At 37.7% G+C, this 15500-nt stretch overlaps 1 protein-coding gene across 3 annotated transcripts in view; it reads right to left on the reverse strand.

Moving 5' to 3' along the window:
* ASB15 (ankyrin repeat and SOCS box containing 15) overlaps positions 1–15500 on the reverse strand; it is a 47902-nt gene that overhangs the window by 15618 nt on the left and 16784 nt on the right. The window contains exons 1-7 of one of the 3 annotated variants that reach the window (XM_019750030.3): positions 14137–14263; positions 9537–9609; positions 7437–7549; positions 4539–4647; positions 2891–2943; positions 2669–2800; positions 1421–1579 (exon numbers count right to left, since the gene is read on the reverse strand). In XM_019750030.3, the coding sequence (XP_019605589.3) occupies positions 1421–1579; positions 2669–2800; positions 2891–2943; positions 4539–4645 (451 nt within the window). In that variant the 5' untranslated portion in view covers positions 4646–4647; positions 7437–7549; positions 9537–9609; positions 14137–14263. Of the gene's footprint in view, positions 1–1420; positions 1580–2668; positions 2801–2890; positions 2944–4538; positions 4648–7436; positions 7550–9536; positions 9610–14136; positions 14264–15500 lie in introns of those variants that run through there. The other 2 variants (XM_088799943.1, XM_074315653.2) reach the window with 2 other exon arrangements.

Genomic DNA, 15500 nt, shown 5'->3' on the forward strand with positions numbered 1-15500 from the left:
TCATATCTAGCTTTCCCACAAGATTCTTCGAGAGGAGGAAGATTATCCCACTCATCTTTGTATTCATTTGCCCATCACGGTATCTGGCTGAACATGAACCTCCAGAAATGTTAGTTGCACTGATGTTAAATTAATGTTGTCAAGTGTAAATATTTTACTCTTGTTCATGACTTGTCTAAGTTTTCTGTTAACAATATTAGGTTGTTTTTAAAATTAGTGATTTCTCTGTGAACAGGAATTGTGGTAGGTAAACTAGCTGTGACTACAACTCATTATACTTTATTTTCTTTCTCTGTCATTGCTGATAAAAAAATCTTAGGTAATAATCCTCTTACACACACACACACATACACACACACGCAATTTCATACTGGCTCTCTCTCTAGAGCATCTACCATGGGGCAAGGGTTTAATATATATTTTCTCTAATTTTATAACAATTCTGCATGGTAGGTGGTGTATTTCCATTTTACACATGAGGCAACTGAGGCCCATGATTGCAATCTCATAGCTAGGATTTAAATCTACATAACAGTACTGCTAAGAAAGATCTTAAAAGTTCTCAGCATAGGAAAAAAATTGTAGCTATGTGAGGTGAGGTAAGTTAACTAAATGTATTGTAGTGCTTATTGTGCAATATATATGTGTATCAATCACATCCTATACCTTAAACTAATACAATGTTATATGTCAATTACATGTCAACAGAATTGGGAAAAAATAAATCCACAGATCTCAGGTGCCTAAGCCCAAATCCTTACTCCACAACACTATGTCCTAAGAGAAAGGAAATGTTATCTCTGCTCCTTTGGAGTTAATCTTATCTCTCTCTGCTTCTGCAAACAGACCTGCCAATTCTCATAGGTCACCAAATAGCAGGATATGCACGCCTGAGAAGAAGCTGATAAATGACACCTTTAGGTTTATCATTACTTCTTTGTTGTGTCACAGTGGCGAACCATTTGTAGGTGCCCGGGGCTGCATCTGAGTACTTGGAATCTGCTCCTCCTCTTCCTGTCCATTTGGCTTCATTGTTCTTTTATAGACTTGGCATCTATCTTTGGGATCCCATTTCTGCCTCTTTCGTCTGGCTCTGTACCACAATGCAGCCCTCCTTACCGCTGGGCCCCACCTAGAGAATATTCCTTTAGAACTAGCACTTTTGGCCTCATAACACTCCTAATTCAGATCCCTCCCAGTCAGTTGATGCTGAAGGATCTGTCACATGTGATCTCTTTGTGGGACAGAAAAACAAAACCATCAGACAGATGAGATGGGGGTTAGGGAGGAACTCAGGGAATGGAAGGAGATGAGGTCACATAATTTTAGCCAAAACAGTGGTTTCCAATAAATACTTATTAAATATTTATTTGTCTCAAACTATAATAGTTCTAGGAAAAAAAAAACAACGGTCATTTACCAATCAGAAGGGGCGTCTCTCCTTTGCCATTTTTGGTGTTTGGCCATACTCCCTTTTCTAGTAAAGTTCGTACATTTTCCACCAGCTCAGCTTTCACCGCCAAAGTCAAGGGTGTTTCTCCATCAGCGGTCTTGAACTCCCAGAGTGTCTTATAGGATGCTGAGATGTGAAAGCATTGTATAAAGTTAAAAATCTTTACTTAAAGACATCACATAAGTCAGAAAAATACACTACTATATGCATTAGATTGAGCAAAGTCAATTGGTGAAAAAGGGAAGACTAAAAGGAGACGTGAGTAAAGTTGATCAAATGATGGTCAGTATAAGTTGATGCGTGTGGACTTGCTAATTAAGTTAACAGCTAAAAAACCAACATCTACATTACAAGGTGCTTTTTTTTAAAAAAAAATGGGTTGTGAATTCTCATTTCTTGGTAAATGATAATATAATTCCCTAATCCTTAGCATTACCATTTAAATTTTATCTGAAATTGGTTTTTATCAAATGAAGTCTGTGAATGTGGAAATGAGAAAGCATTTGAATGAATGTATCCTGTCAGAATGTGTTAGAAATACTATACTTGACATTATCTTCTCTATCAGTCTAGCTCTCTATTTTCTTTAGCTGGCTAGTGGGCTGGATACTTAATTATCAAGTATCTATCATTATCTCCCAGAACATAGAACCAGGGAGCAACACCGAAGGTTGAATGATAGGGCACCCACAACGTGTTCCGTAAGATGCCGAGATGTGAAAAATACTGTGTTAGAACATGGAAATTATTAATATTTAACCCTGGGTCAATTTACCATGATATTTATTTGTGTTTACACTATGAAAAAATTAATATAATGCGAGGAAAAATACAGTAAGTACTACTTGTACTATATAATTATTTTTAGAAACTGTTAAGAGATGTTCAAGATGAAAAATTAAAAACCAACTTCCAAAAGCAACAAGATTTATATTCTAATCAATTAAGTCATGATACGTACAAACTTTTATCACTTTTAGGAGATAAGCACATCTTCCCGCCAACTTGTGTCCTTAGAAGGATGCAAAGGTGAACACTGAACCTCATGAAATACGCTAATTTTTGTACCCTAAGTTTAAAACATGGGTATTGCCTTTGCCCAGTTTTTATTAATCTTTTATTCCGTCTCTTCTTTTTCCTTGCTTGTTCACTGAGAATGCTCCCAAATTCTACATTCTTGTTACAATGTGGTCTAAAGGATCTATGTTCTCTTACCGTCCAGAACGATTTCAAGTACTTGCTGAACAGGCTGAACAACAGCTTCGTGCAGGGGAAACCATCCTTTTTCATCGGCTTCATCTAACGCATATTTACATTTCACATATTCCTGGAGCTCTAGAATGTGACCTAAATGAAACACATGGGCTGGTAACAAATCTCTGCCTTGGCAAGATGGACTCTCCAGTTCATCCCTGTGCAGGCAATACCCTCATTTACCTTGTTTAATGGCCTCCACGAGTTTTCTGTTTTGATCACTTAGTGGTACAAATCTGCCAGGGAAAGAAAAACAAGCCCTATTTATAAAAGTGGTATCCTTCAAGGAACCCCAAATTTTAATTTATATTGAGTTTTTGTACATAATCTTAATAATGAGGATCTATAGGAAATGCATTCAACTGATTTTCTCCACTGTAAACAGGAAATGTCTGAGAGTCAGGTACACAGTGTATTTGTGATACAGTAGACCTCAGGAACATTCATGAAGATGACAAAATACAAGATTATAATGCTGTCTCTGAAATGAGTTCTTAGCAACAAAAAAGGAGTAAGCAACTAAAATCAGAGTGAGAAGAGCTGGGTTCAGATTCTGTGACTTTATAATCCTGGGAAGGCCAGTTGGCCTTTCTAACTGGTGCTTTTTTCATCTGTAAAGTGATGGGAATAAGTAGGAAGATCTTTAAGGCTTCTTCCCAACTTAAAAACTCTATGCTTAATAAATGTTTGTCACTTTAAACTTAATAATTGCTAATTAATGGTTGCTTACTTGAGAGTGTCTGAGCCACACTGCATGGGAGTCTGAATCACCTCATCCACAAGTACAAACAGGCTGAGCATTTACTGAACAAACTTCCAGTCACCGGTCCATTAGGTCATGATTTCAACCCTTATGACAATTCTCTGGTGTGTATGTTTATTCAAAGGAAACAAGGTATGTATTTCGTGAGAAATTGATTTAACTCTATCAAGAAACATTTGCTGGCATTCTAGGGTTGTGAATGCCATCATGGGAACTCTAAACGTCTAAAATCTGTTGAAGATAACGGGACAATTAAAGAGACAGGAAAATTTTTAAAAGCTCGAAAGCAATAATTTTATAGCACTGACTCTATTCAAAAGCACCACGGAATTTCAGAATACCAGATTGTAAATAATATAACAGAATGTAAAGGTAAACTGAAGTTTATTTTTGTCAGAAGAATAATGGATATTGTTCGAGACAGAAATTTACTTTTGCAGTCGCAGACTTTAGAACCACTGCTAACATAAAACATCAATTTTCAGTATAATTTATTAACTTCTGTCATTTGAATAGTAGACAATGAAATAGGCTCTGGTTGATACATTACTTTGTCATATATGACAAAAGCACTCAACTCTTTTCCCATTCACTGAAGTTTTGGGCTAGGTGGGTTAGCATTATTCTTCATATTTTAAAGATGCAAAAATGGAATCCATTACTTACAAAGGTTGCCTGAGTCAGGGGAAGAATGGGCTCTAGAACATACAAAACAAACCTCTGCATATCTATGTGTACATCAGTTGTATAAAATGTACTTGCAAATTTGTTAAAGTTTATTGTCCTTTTTGATTCCATATTGATTTAGAAAATAGGCAATCGTGTGCAACAGAATTCAACTAGAAATTTCCCCTCCAGATGATTTCCATCTTGCACTGGAGATGGGAATTTGTGGCAGGTCAGACTGCTAAACATGTGCACAGTGGCCCTTGTAAAGTTGTTCAATTCTCTTCCAGAAAAGAAGGGTGAGCATTTCCTTAGAGAAGGAGTCAGGAAATGTCATTCATTTCATCTTATACCAAAATGAATGGCATGAAGAAATTTTGTTGAGAACAGTCACTTTGTTACCTTTCAGGGTAAAATGTAGTCTTGCTGGCTTCAATGGATTCTTGAATACTGAGCTGAATATCATAACTTGTAAGATGATCTTCATCGGGGTCATCATTAGTATCCATGACTGAATAGAATTTTGAAAGAATTAATTTCTTATTATCAGCAAATGGCAAAGAACACCATATAGTTAACATGAAAGATGCAAAATGAAAAACCAAAATGCATTCACCTGTCTCCATTTAACAAACACAAACGCAGTTAACATTTCAATCTGTATTATATGTGAAGCCCGCTGTAATTTTTGAAGTCTTTAAATACCTGCCCTTTGGTATTTTCTGATGTTGATTTTCTTTTCAGTAACAACTCCAGTTGGGCTTACAAGAATTCACTTTTGCCACATATCTGAGTTACAATAATTTGGGCCCTTGAGTTTTCCTCAAAACACTGTTCTACACAACACATTAGAAGTTTAAAACTCTACCCTAGAAGAAGTAAGACAGTGGCAAGAATAAAGAACAGTGAGCCTTTCACATTCTTTAGTCTTTATTCTGTCTGCTGTGTTTGCTTACATGCCGATTAATCCCTCTTCTCACACCAGCAATGCTGTGAGTTGGCTGCCTTGAATTGCAGTTATTTCTGTATTTGTGTTCAACTTCTTGTAACAGACTCTATGCTTTTCAAGGTGAAGGGTGTACCTCACTAATCTCTGCATCCCCTACTGCTCTAGAACATGCGTGGCACAGGGAAGCTCTTCAATGACTATACCCGGGGTGCCAAAAAATGTATCCAACTGGACATTTTGGTCAATGTTGCTCAAGCAGTAGTTCGCTGTAATCAGAAGTGTCTGGATGCCGATGGTAACCACTTGGAGCATCTCTTGTAATTGCAGAAGTCAAACATGACTTGTGTTCATTTTTTTTGTTATTGGTATAGATTGAGTATTACAATTTTAACACAGTTTTCCTTTCTTAAAATGTGTATACATTTTTTTTGGCACCCCCGGTATTTGTTGAATTAAAGTAGAGAGAATAGAAAGTTACAAATGTAGTGGCCTAGCCTTGCCCTCAGGAAATCTGAAGATGGTCCTTGACATAAGGACCATCTTAAGTCCATCCCCAGACCAGAGACCAATCTCCTGTTCCTGCCCCCTGCACAGTTATATCCATTATGAGCCACTGCTCTTGACTGGCCCATCTCCTCCGAAGATAATGAGCAAAGACATAAATTATTTCTCATTGGCTTGTTTCTTCCAATGATCAGATTAGAAGAGTGAGTGGCTCTCATTACTATTGGATCCATTGTTTTATCTTAGAAAATTGATTAAGTGTAGCAATGCAAATAGTTCTACAGCTGGATTGACTGACCAAAATAAAACGATTTTTGACTACTGGTACTTTTCAAGCCAAATGCATTGTCTATCTGAAATTATACACTGTGGTGTGTCTTTTCAAGGGGAAATAAACAAAGAGTACTCTGTGGGCAATTTCCAAAACACAGTTGACACTTGCATTACTTTTTCTCATTGTCAAGGTTAAATAAGCTCAAATTTTAAGGACAGTTCTTTATATGGTTATAGCCAAGGTCCCTGGATGCGCACAGACTGCACACAAACTCAGCGGCATCATTATACTTTTTATTGTTCACTGCTCTGCACGAGTGGCCTTATTGTCACTTTGAGACAGAAAGGAGAGAAGAGTGATAAAGTTTGGAGACTGTTCGTGAGTCAGTAACAGCAATCCACTAAGCATGTTTCTCACACCACGATATCTCAGTGTACTCAGAGGCCAACATGTGCCCCAGGGAGTCTATTCAACAAATAGATTTAAGTGGTGTTTTATTTATTTATTTTTTTTATTGGTTACTGGTTCATTGTCTCTCTCCTCCCCATAGCATGTAGTCCAATAAGAGCAGAGAATTTGTCTGTGTCAGCAGTACCTACAGAAGCATCATCTCATGGTTTGTGGTCTCTGTGTGTTGAATGAATGAGTTACTAAATGAACCCTAACATCTTCTAAGGTCTGCTTTAGCCTTAGAGCTAACTGTTCCTCAGGTATGCAGTCTTTCTTTCTTCCAACTAAACGAATGTGATTACCCACTCTGGGCGTGGCTTTATTTCTCTCACTCTTGTGCTTTTATATCTCATTCCTCTTCATTCGCAAGGCCCTTCCAGCTGTTCCACACACATGGCCCACGCTGCCTCAAGCCTGGCTCACCACATCCTTCCTATGGAAGCCCTTGCTGAAAGTCTCCAATCCTCCCTCGCCTTATTTATCTATGAATATCTCCTCTTACATAATATTTTTTCCAACGTCTGGATTTATACTCCTTTTGTTTGTTTTGCAAATTCTTCACATATTTGTGTTTTGTATTCCCACTTGGACTATTAGTTTTCTGAGTGAAAACAAAAACAAAAAAGAACTCTTTCTTTTTCCTTTATGTCTTCTCTCTCTACTTCCATTCCTAGTGAGCTTTAGCTCATGGCTTTTCTCAGTGGTCACTGGAAAAAATGTGTTGACTCATTAGTAGCGGAAAAGCACTGAGTCCTTCAGACAGCACAATTAGATGGTGAAGTTAAGCTTGTGGCATCGCCAGCTGCCTTTCCCACTAATATCTCTGTGGTGATAGGGGATTGCATGGCTCTGGGATTAGTAATGGGATACAGAGCCTTTCACCTAGTTAAATCACCAGCTTAACTCCAAACCTGTTTGAAACTTGGGCTTCTAGTACATGAGATGCCACAGACCATTTAGAGAACTGAGTTGGTCTGTGGAAAGTTTTTTTTTTTTTTTTTTTAAATGTCCTTTTCACTATGCTCCAGAGAGGAGTTATCTAAAACTCTTAACTGTGTTGTATCCCTAATGACAGCAGGGTAGAAATGGTGAGAAAACTCCTACTACATGGAACAACACCCACCTGACACAAGCTGTCTCCAACCTTTTACTAAAAGCTGGGGATAAAGTGGAGATCTGTGTGCAGGTGCAGTAAGGCGTCAGACAGACATTCAGGGGAGCATCACCGGGATAGACCTAGAGGCATCAAGGTGCAACGAGAAGGGCAGGAAAAGAGTTACTTATCTGTACCTCATATTTAAATGAGCAGGACTCAATCCCAGCAGAAGGTTGGCAACCTATCGCCAGCCTTTATTTAAAATTATCTGTAAGCACCAATCAGCTAGCTGAGGAAAGGCCAAATAACATTTTGACACCCTTTAAGACCTATTTGCTGGTACCCCGCTTCTCAATCTAGAAAAATTAATCGACCCTTTCTAAACAAGAATTTGCCGGTCTTGTTCTGGAGAAGCCCACTAGTGAGATTTATTTATTCTCCATATGCTGCTAATTTATGAAGTAATTGGGACCATCACATTGGATGGTTAGCCTTTTCATTTAATGCACTGAGTAGTTAACCTAGCTTCGGGCCAGAAACACGTTTGATGACAGCAATGGATTCTCTCTCCAAAGCGATGCATGCCCACTCAAAATTCTGCCTATAATTTTAGAGGATTCATGGATCCTCTGAGGCCCTTTCATGTACCCCAGTTAAAGAACCGTTAAATGCAGGATTTTCAAATGCTAACTGTATTATTCAGATATTGATAATTATTAGTTCAAATACGGGCTAAGTAACATCCTAGATTTAGGTAATGGGGAAAGGAAAGTTTGGTGATCATGGAAGTTTTAGATTATCTTTGGTAATTACAAAACCAGTGATTACAATAATAGCTGTAAGTTATTGAGCGATCGCTTTGTTTCCAGCGCCGTGCAAAGCACTTTGCGTTCACTGACTTGCTTCAAATCCTCCAATTCTGCTTTCAGGTATTACAGAGTCATCGTGTGTAGATGGAAACAGGCTTCACGAGGTTAAAAAACCCACCCAACCCCACAAAGCTAATAAGTAGTGTCTGGACAGAACGTGAGTACCTTCATTTTTACAGTCTTTCCGAAGCCACTGGAAAACATCCCACAGTCTGTTGCCCTTAAAACACTCTGATCTTGCTCTTAACAGCCAGCTCTTGATGACAATAACTTCCAAAAATAAAAAAAATAGCTTCCAGGGGCATATAAATCTTTATCTTTGGCTCTGGGCAGTAAGGCTTTGTGTCACTTAGAATGGTCTCAGGTGTCCTAAACCTGCCTGCGTTCTGTACTTTTTGTTTTCGAGTGTAAACATTACCGTCTAAAAAAAATAGGATCAACATGCCAGTGGGTGCCTGACTGAACTGGTCAGGAGATTGGGGTGATGTTGCAAGGCGTGACGCAGGAGTGAACCTGGGTACATGACACGTCTCTGCATCGGACACTCTGAACCATCTCCAGTCCATGATCCATGCTAAACACCGTACTATTGTAAGTGTGTGAGGTCCCTCGGAGCTTCCTTGGACACATGGGAGCTCCCACAGCCCAGGATCGGCCAGGGTCTCCTTTTCCCCAAACCAAGGCTATACGACTTTGTTCCCTATGAATTGTTCGGTTGGCTTACTTCCAATGACACCCAAGTCTGTTTACCCCATTCACCCTTACACTCTGTCTCGGGCAAAACAAAATTGAAACCATGTCTGTGGGTCTTAAACAGGGCTGGCGTTAAGTGTATCCCAGACTGAACAGTTGCTTCCACAGTGCAAGGAACGGCTTTGTGTCCATAAATATCACACGGCCCCCAGCACCTGTCACACCCGTGTAATTCATCAGTGAGAGATTCTGTGCTTTCAGGCTTATTGTTCCATCTTTTAGCGTCCCTTTTAAAATGCCCATAGCACCATACTGGCCGCCAGCGTAGAACCAGGATCTCTTGGAGTAGTTACTGAGGGGAACCTGGGATGGGGAAGATGGCAAAGGGTCTAAGACTAAGTCTAGAGGTGACAGAGGGCGTAGGGAAAGAGCAATGCAGTAAAATTTGGTTCTAGTCACAGTATTATATAAGGCCAGCCCAAATCCAAACTCTGAGCTTCTGAAGGAGGTGTGGCTTCTGTGTGTGGAAGCGGGAGCCTGATACCCCAAAGAAATTTTCTTTTACCTTGAAACTGCTATGGCTTTTAGGTGATGAGCTCATCTGCTGGAGGTCCCAGAGAAAATCACCAGGATAAGTCCTGTCAAAGGAATAGCAATCGTTACAGGGCGTTATCATTTCTCAGTTTTGCGAAGAAAATACAGTTATTCTATACAAAACAAGGCTCCTTCTCATTTTTCTGCATTTGGACCATTCATGGGGATAATTTTAAAGATATATTGAAATCAATATAAATAAAATTTTGTTGTATCTCTAGTTTTTATTTGGTGGCTACACACTTTTGTTTTTTCAGAATCCTGTAGCACAAAATAGCAAATCAGAGAAGTGGCTACATTTGGCTGATTTCAGTGACCGAGCTCACTAGTCCCCAAGAAATTTCAGAGAGAGGAAAAACTGTGTCAGAATTGGGTAACTTTTATTTATAAGTCATAAGTTATACCAATTCCCTCTTTGTCATATTTGTTTTTTCTATGAGAGAGAAATCCTGTGGATGACAGTGAGAACTAGACCAGTTCAAACAGCATCTTCCTTTAACAGTATAAGTTGTTCGGTTGATACATTTAAAACACACACACACACACACACACACACACACACACACACAATCTTAGTTCAGAAAATGAATGCTACTTATATGTTGCCTTACAGAAACAAAACTCACCTCTTTAGAAAATATATAAAAAGACAAAATGGACATATTGATCTCTAGACACTAAATATTATGATATCTGGTATATGATAAGAATTCACTAAGTATTCCCTGAATGAATGACTAAATGGATGATCAACTATACACTACTCTTAAAAATTAGCAAAAGATTAGAATAACCTTGTACTCACACATATGTTTTTGCCAAGTTCACTTCCAATTGGGACTGTACTAACTGAGGCTTAATTTCTAAGTAAATACGAGTACACTAGAGATAAAACCTGTCATACTAGTTTTGCTTATCTCTAGTTTTATGTTACAAAATTAGACATTTTTTATTCTCTATTACTGATTTCCAAATCAAATTCAATTATGACAGAGCTATAGGAAGATGCATGCTAGCTATTGAAAATGACACACAGAATGGGAAGGAGCTTTAGGTTCACAAGTATGTGGATTTCTAGGGTAATATAAACGCAGAATAGAAAAGACTAGAGCAAGCATGGCCCATGAAAAGGCAACTTATTAGTAAATGTACCCTTATCACAAACTAGTACGATGATATGATTTTTAAAAAGCCTTCCCCTTTGCCTGTAATTCTAAATCTAGGAATCTATCTTATAAAAATAATCAGATGTATGGAAAATGATTTGTACGTGAAAATGTTCATCTTAGTCATATTTAAACTGCCAAAATATTAAAAACAATATAAAGCGTCCAACAAGAGGGAATTTGTATAAGACATTATTGTACACCCAAGCAATGAAAAACTATACAATTATTAAAGTTCATGTCCTTGAACAATATTTCATGCCATGGATAGAAGGTGATGTATGTTCAATCACACATGACGAGCCACTTTGAAGGTGCTAAGAATGACCTCATGGAACCAACACATACAAAGCCTTCCAGAAAACTGGCCAGGCCTCTGACTCCCAGGCTGAGCCTTACGGGGGGTGAGACAGGTCACTTCCCGGCAAGCCGGGGACCTTGGTGACTTTGAGAAGAGAAGAAATTGCTGAAATTTATGGTCAAACAGGTGAAACCTGGCGGAGAGAGTTTCTTGGCTTGGGGAAGAGCAGAAATCTGACGGATCCATTACCCAAGTTATCCAAGCCATGGCTTCATTATCTAAGTTTTTGTGTCGGTCTACACAAGACAGTTTATTTTCTACTAATTAGTGAATGGTAGCTGCTGAGGAAGGTGACGCCAATTACAGACAGTAAAATGGCTGCATTTGGTTTACACAACTGAGTTGTAGGGTGAGTAAAAAATGTTTTGACTACATTAATTAGCTGCAATAACAATAACAATAAAAATTAAATATCTCTAGACCTTAATAAAAAGACATACACACGTGCACACACACACACACACACACACACACACACACACACACACACACACATTTATAGAGAGAGAACAAGCCAAAAAAAATGTAAACACATTTTAAGAAAGGAAAAAACTGTATTAAAATTACACTGATGGTAACCACTTTGAGCACCTTTTATAATTGCAGAAGTCAAACATGACTTGTGTTCATCTTTTGTTGTCAGTATCTATTGAGTATTACAATTTTAATACAATTTTTTCCTTTCTTAAAATGTGTATACATTTTTTTGGCACCCTCTGTATATATACATACATATATCCTCTCTCTAAAACTACTTGTTCCTGGGCCTGGTGTATTCTGTTTGACATGTCAAAAGTTCCTGTCTGTTGCTCAACTCAAGTCTTTTTCCATTTGAAACTTACTCAGATGATAACGAGCCATTGCATTTCTTCACATCTTACTTTGAAATCCTATGCAGGCCATTGTAGTTGAACTTTCATTCAAATCCTGCCCTCCTGGATTAGCTGCCTCATTAACTGTGCCTGACGTATTGCAAGTAGTAAGTAAACATTACCTGTTCTTATTCCGTGATTGAACTCCTCTGGAATGGGGAAGTAGAATTTTAAAGATTGTTTGACAGTTCTAGCTCTATTCCTCACCCTTGAACATTCACCCTCTGACACATTCATTATTTCCTTCTCTTCCCTTTTCTGTAGAATCACCAGACTTAAGAATTAAAGACAATTAGGTAGGCTCGCTGGTTTAAAAAAAAAAAGAAAAGCCTAGTGCCTTTCCTATCCCTCCAAGTATTGTTCTATTTCCGGGTCTATCTGCATGTCTTCTATATATCCATCTGCTCCATTAATAATGATAAATGTTGAACAGAAATTGGCACAGGACAGAGGCCTTCAGGTTGATATTGATCTATGATTTAGCACCCTTCAAGAAAACATGTTTATCCAGCTACAAATTCTCCCAAAGACACCAATATCTAGTATTAATGTCTCCTCTTTGATCACAAGACCATCATCGAGAGATTCTGTGAAATACCTTGTTGAAATACAGACGCAGAGTACATTCCCCTTTTCTACTTAAATCAAAAAGACAAAGGAGAGTTGATCCACTAGTTCTCAGGGATTTTTATTTTTTTCCTAAGGAGTTTCAGAAGGTCCTATTCACTCATTCAAGATAGGTGCCCAGTGTCTCCTGCGTTCCAGTCACAGAAGAGACACAAGACAATCGGATCCATGCCCTCAGGGAGTTTGCTGCCTTTAAATAACACATTCTAGACCTTTCCCCAGAACCTCCCTTCCAGGATACCCTGCAGGTAGGTCCTCAATAAATATTTGTTTTATTGAATTTTAATAATTATTATAAGTAACATCTATTGAGTGCTTACCTGTGACATGCATTATGAAAAGTTCGTTAAATAGATTATGTTATTTAATTTCTACAACACACTTTCCCCCATTTTCCAGATGAGGAAACTGAGGCCCAGAGCTCTGAGGTAATTTTTAGGTAATTTGCTCAAGTACATACACGTAGTGAGGGGTGCAGGTGTGGATATAAATCCAGTCATTTGACATTAGAACCACATGGCCTTAACCGCTGTGGCATGTACTCTAACTAATGACACAGCTACTCTCAGGGAATTAATGAAAAGAGGGCTACATGTTCTAATCCTAATATTCATAAGCCTCAGAAAAAGTTTCCTAAAAGAGTTTATGCAAACGACCAGCAAACCTATCAAACAACTCCAGTGGGAATATAAATATTTTAGGTAAATTTTCATTTGAAAACAAGGTATTCCTATAAAAACAACAGAGGTCTAAAGTTATATTTTATGTCAATAATATAATGTTCTCAGTACAAAGCAGTGTTAGGATGTCCTTGTCCATATCATTTTGTTTTAGATACAGTATCATTTTAGATATAGGTTGGTGCAAAGGTAATTGCGATTTCTGCAACTATTTTTAATCTTTTAAACCACAATTACTTTTGCACCAACCTAATAGGTTCCTTAGAAGTTATCTTTTCATTTAAGAACTAGATGGGTGACGGTATCAGATAAATTCTAAGGACTTTCCAACTTTAAGAGTCTATGATTTAATTTGCAGAAGCAAATTTCCAGTTCTATTGAGTTCTTTTTATCTGATTTAAAGGAATTTAAAGGAATTTTTTTCTCTGAATATAAAGCATCCATCTTTTGCTATCCGTGATAAAAAGGCCTTAATAGAAGTTTATTTTAATTATTGACACGAATCATTTAATTTTTATTTCTCTCACAAACCAGGGCAAGGTAAGACCCTTCTGGGATTCCATAGTGTATGTATTGACATTTCCTATAAGATATTTATTGTTGATCTGTTTTTCTCACGATACTATTTTTTATTATGCTTACTAACCATACAGTTGAGTTAGTATTCTACAAACAAACAAAACAACCCTGGTTTTATTCTGTAATTAGAAAGGCCCTATGCAGGCAAACCCACAGATGATCAACTGGAAAGAGAGTAATGAGAAACTACCACAATACGTATTTCAATTTGTTTAAAATATTCCCAATCCTAAATGACTTAATAAGCTAGTTGGTGAGGTACAGATCAAATATTTCATAATCTCACCTTTTGGAATGATCATCTTGTCATTCTTATCCAGGGCCTTGCCTTCCTAAACCAGAGGAAGTACCTTGGAGCCAATGTGCTCGTCTGTGTATCTAAAATTAAGTACCCAGTTGGTGGTTAAATTAAGATCTGACCTTGTACAACTGAAACATAAGTGGTTCCTGGCACACAGGAAAGTATTACCCATGACTTCTCTAGACTCTCTTCAAAAGAAACACAAGCCCACAGTGGTATAATAAGATTATCCGTGTCTTGATTGGTTCAAAGAGATCTCATGAAAACAAATGATCTGCCAACCCAGCTGCAAGGAGGGTTCCTGCTGAAGGAACAAAGAAAAACCACTCAAATACAATTAAAAAAATTTTTAAATTAGCTGTTCAAGAGACAAATCTGTGAGTGCCTAAAACTGCAGATCCAAAGGCAATTTTCATGAATTTTAACACACACCGTTTCTCTTTATCTTTTAGACTTATGTCAAATCTCATTAAATATAATCTTCTTGTTATACGAAATTACTGTCTTTCATTTAATTGGTGTTTAGTAGCTACCAATCCGATAAACAGATGGGGATATGACATTCAGTGACATCTAATCTGATCAAGAATCTTGAGGTCAAGTTACGGAAAATATATAGTATAAAAAAAGTGAGCAGCAGATGTAAAATGAAGCAAGCAAAAAATCACGACTTTAACTGGGAGGATTGTTTGGTTTCTAGTTAAAAAAACCAACAAAGTTTAGTGTCTTACTGATTTTCTAATGAAAATAACCTGCCTTAAACTTGTTCTGACCTGGTAATCCTTGGATTAACTCGCGCCACTCCACTGTCAGCGTTCACAAAGCCATCTGGCTTCTGTCCCTACCACTCTACTAAAACAACTCTTCTTAAGGGTCTCGGTGACCTCGTAGTGTCTAAGGTTGACTGACAATTTTCATTTCTTATTTTTCATGCCCTCTGTTGGATCTGCTACCGTTGATCCCTTCCTTTTCCGTGAAACACTCTACACCCTTGGTTTCGAGGAGCACTGTAGGCTTTCATTATCTCTCTGATCCATTCTTTTTACTTGGTGTTAATGAATAAACACATGGACTGTAGTGAATTTACCAGTCTTATTTCAAAATTTGGAAAGCCTTAATCAGAGGACCTAACTCATCTTTGTAATAAAAGAGGTTGTACTTCCGTGATCCTTGGAGCAAACCTTGAAAAACACTTTGTGTTTATACCACTATTAACTGTGTCTTGAAATAGTCCAGGTAAAACATTAGAACACTGTGAGCATTTAATACTTTGGAATTTTTCATTAAAGAATTCTTATAAAAAGCAACCAGCATTGTGAAATGGTTTAATTTTTATACAATGCTTTTTT

The sequence above is a fragment of the Rhinolophus sinicus genome, chromosome 8 (genome assembly GCF_057876585.1).
Source record: "Rhinolophus sinicus isolate RSI-liver-muscle chromosome 8, RSI-T2T, whole genome shotgun sequence".
Lineage (NCBI taxonomy): Eukaryota > Metazoa > Chordata > Mammalia > Chiroptera > Rhinolophidae > Rhinolophus > Rhinolophus sinicus.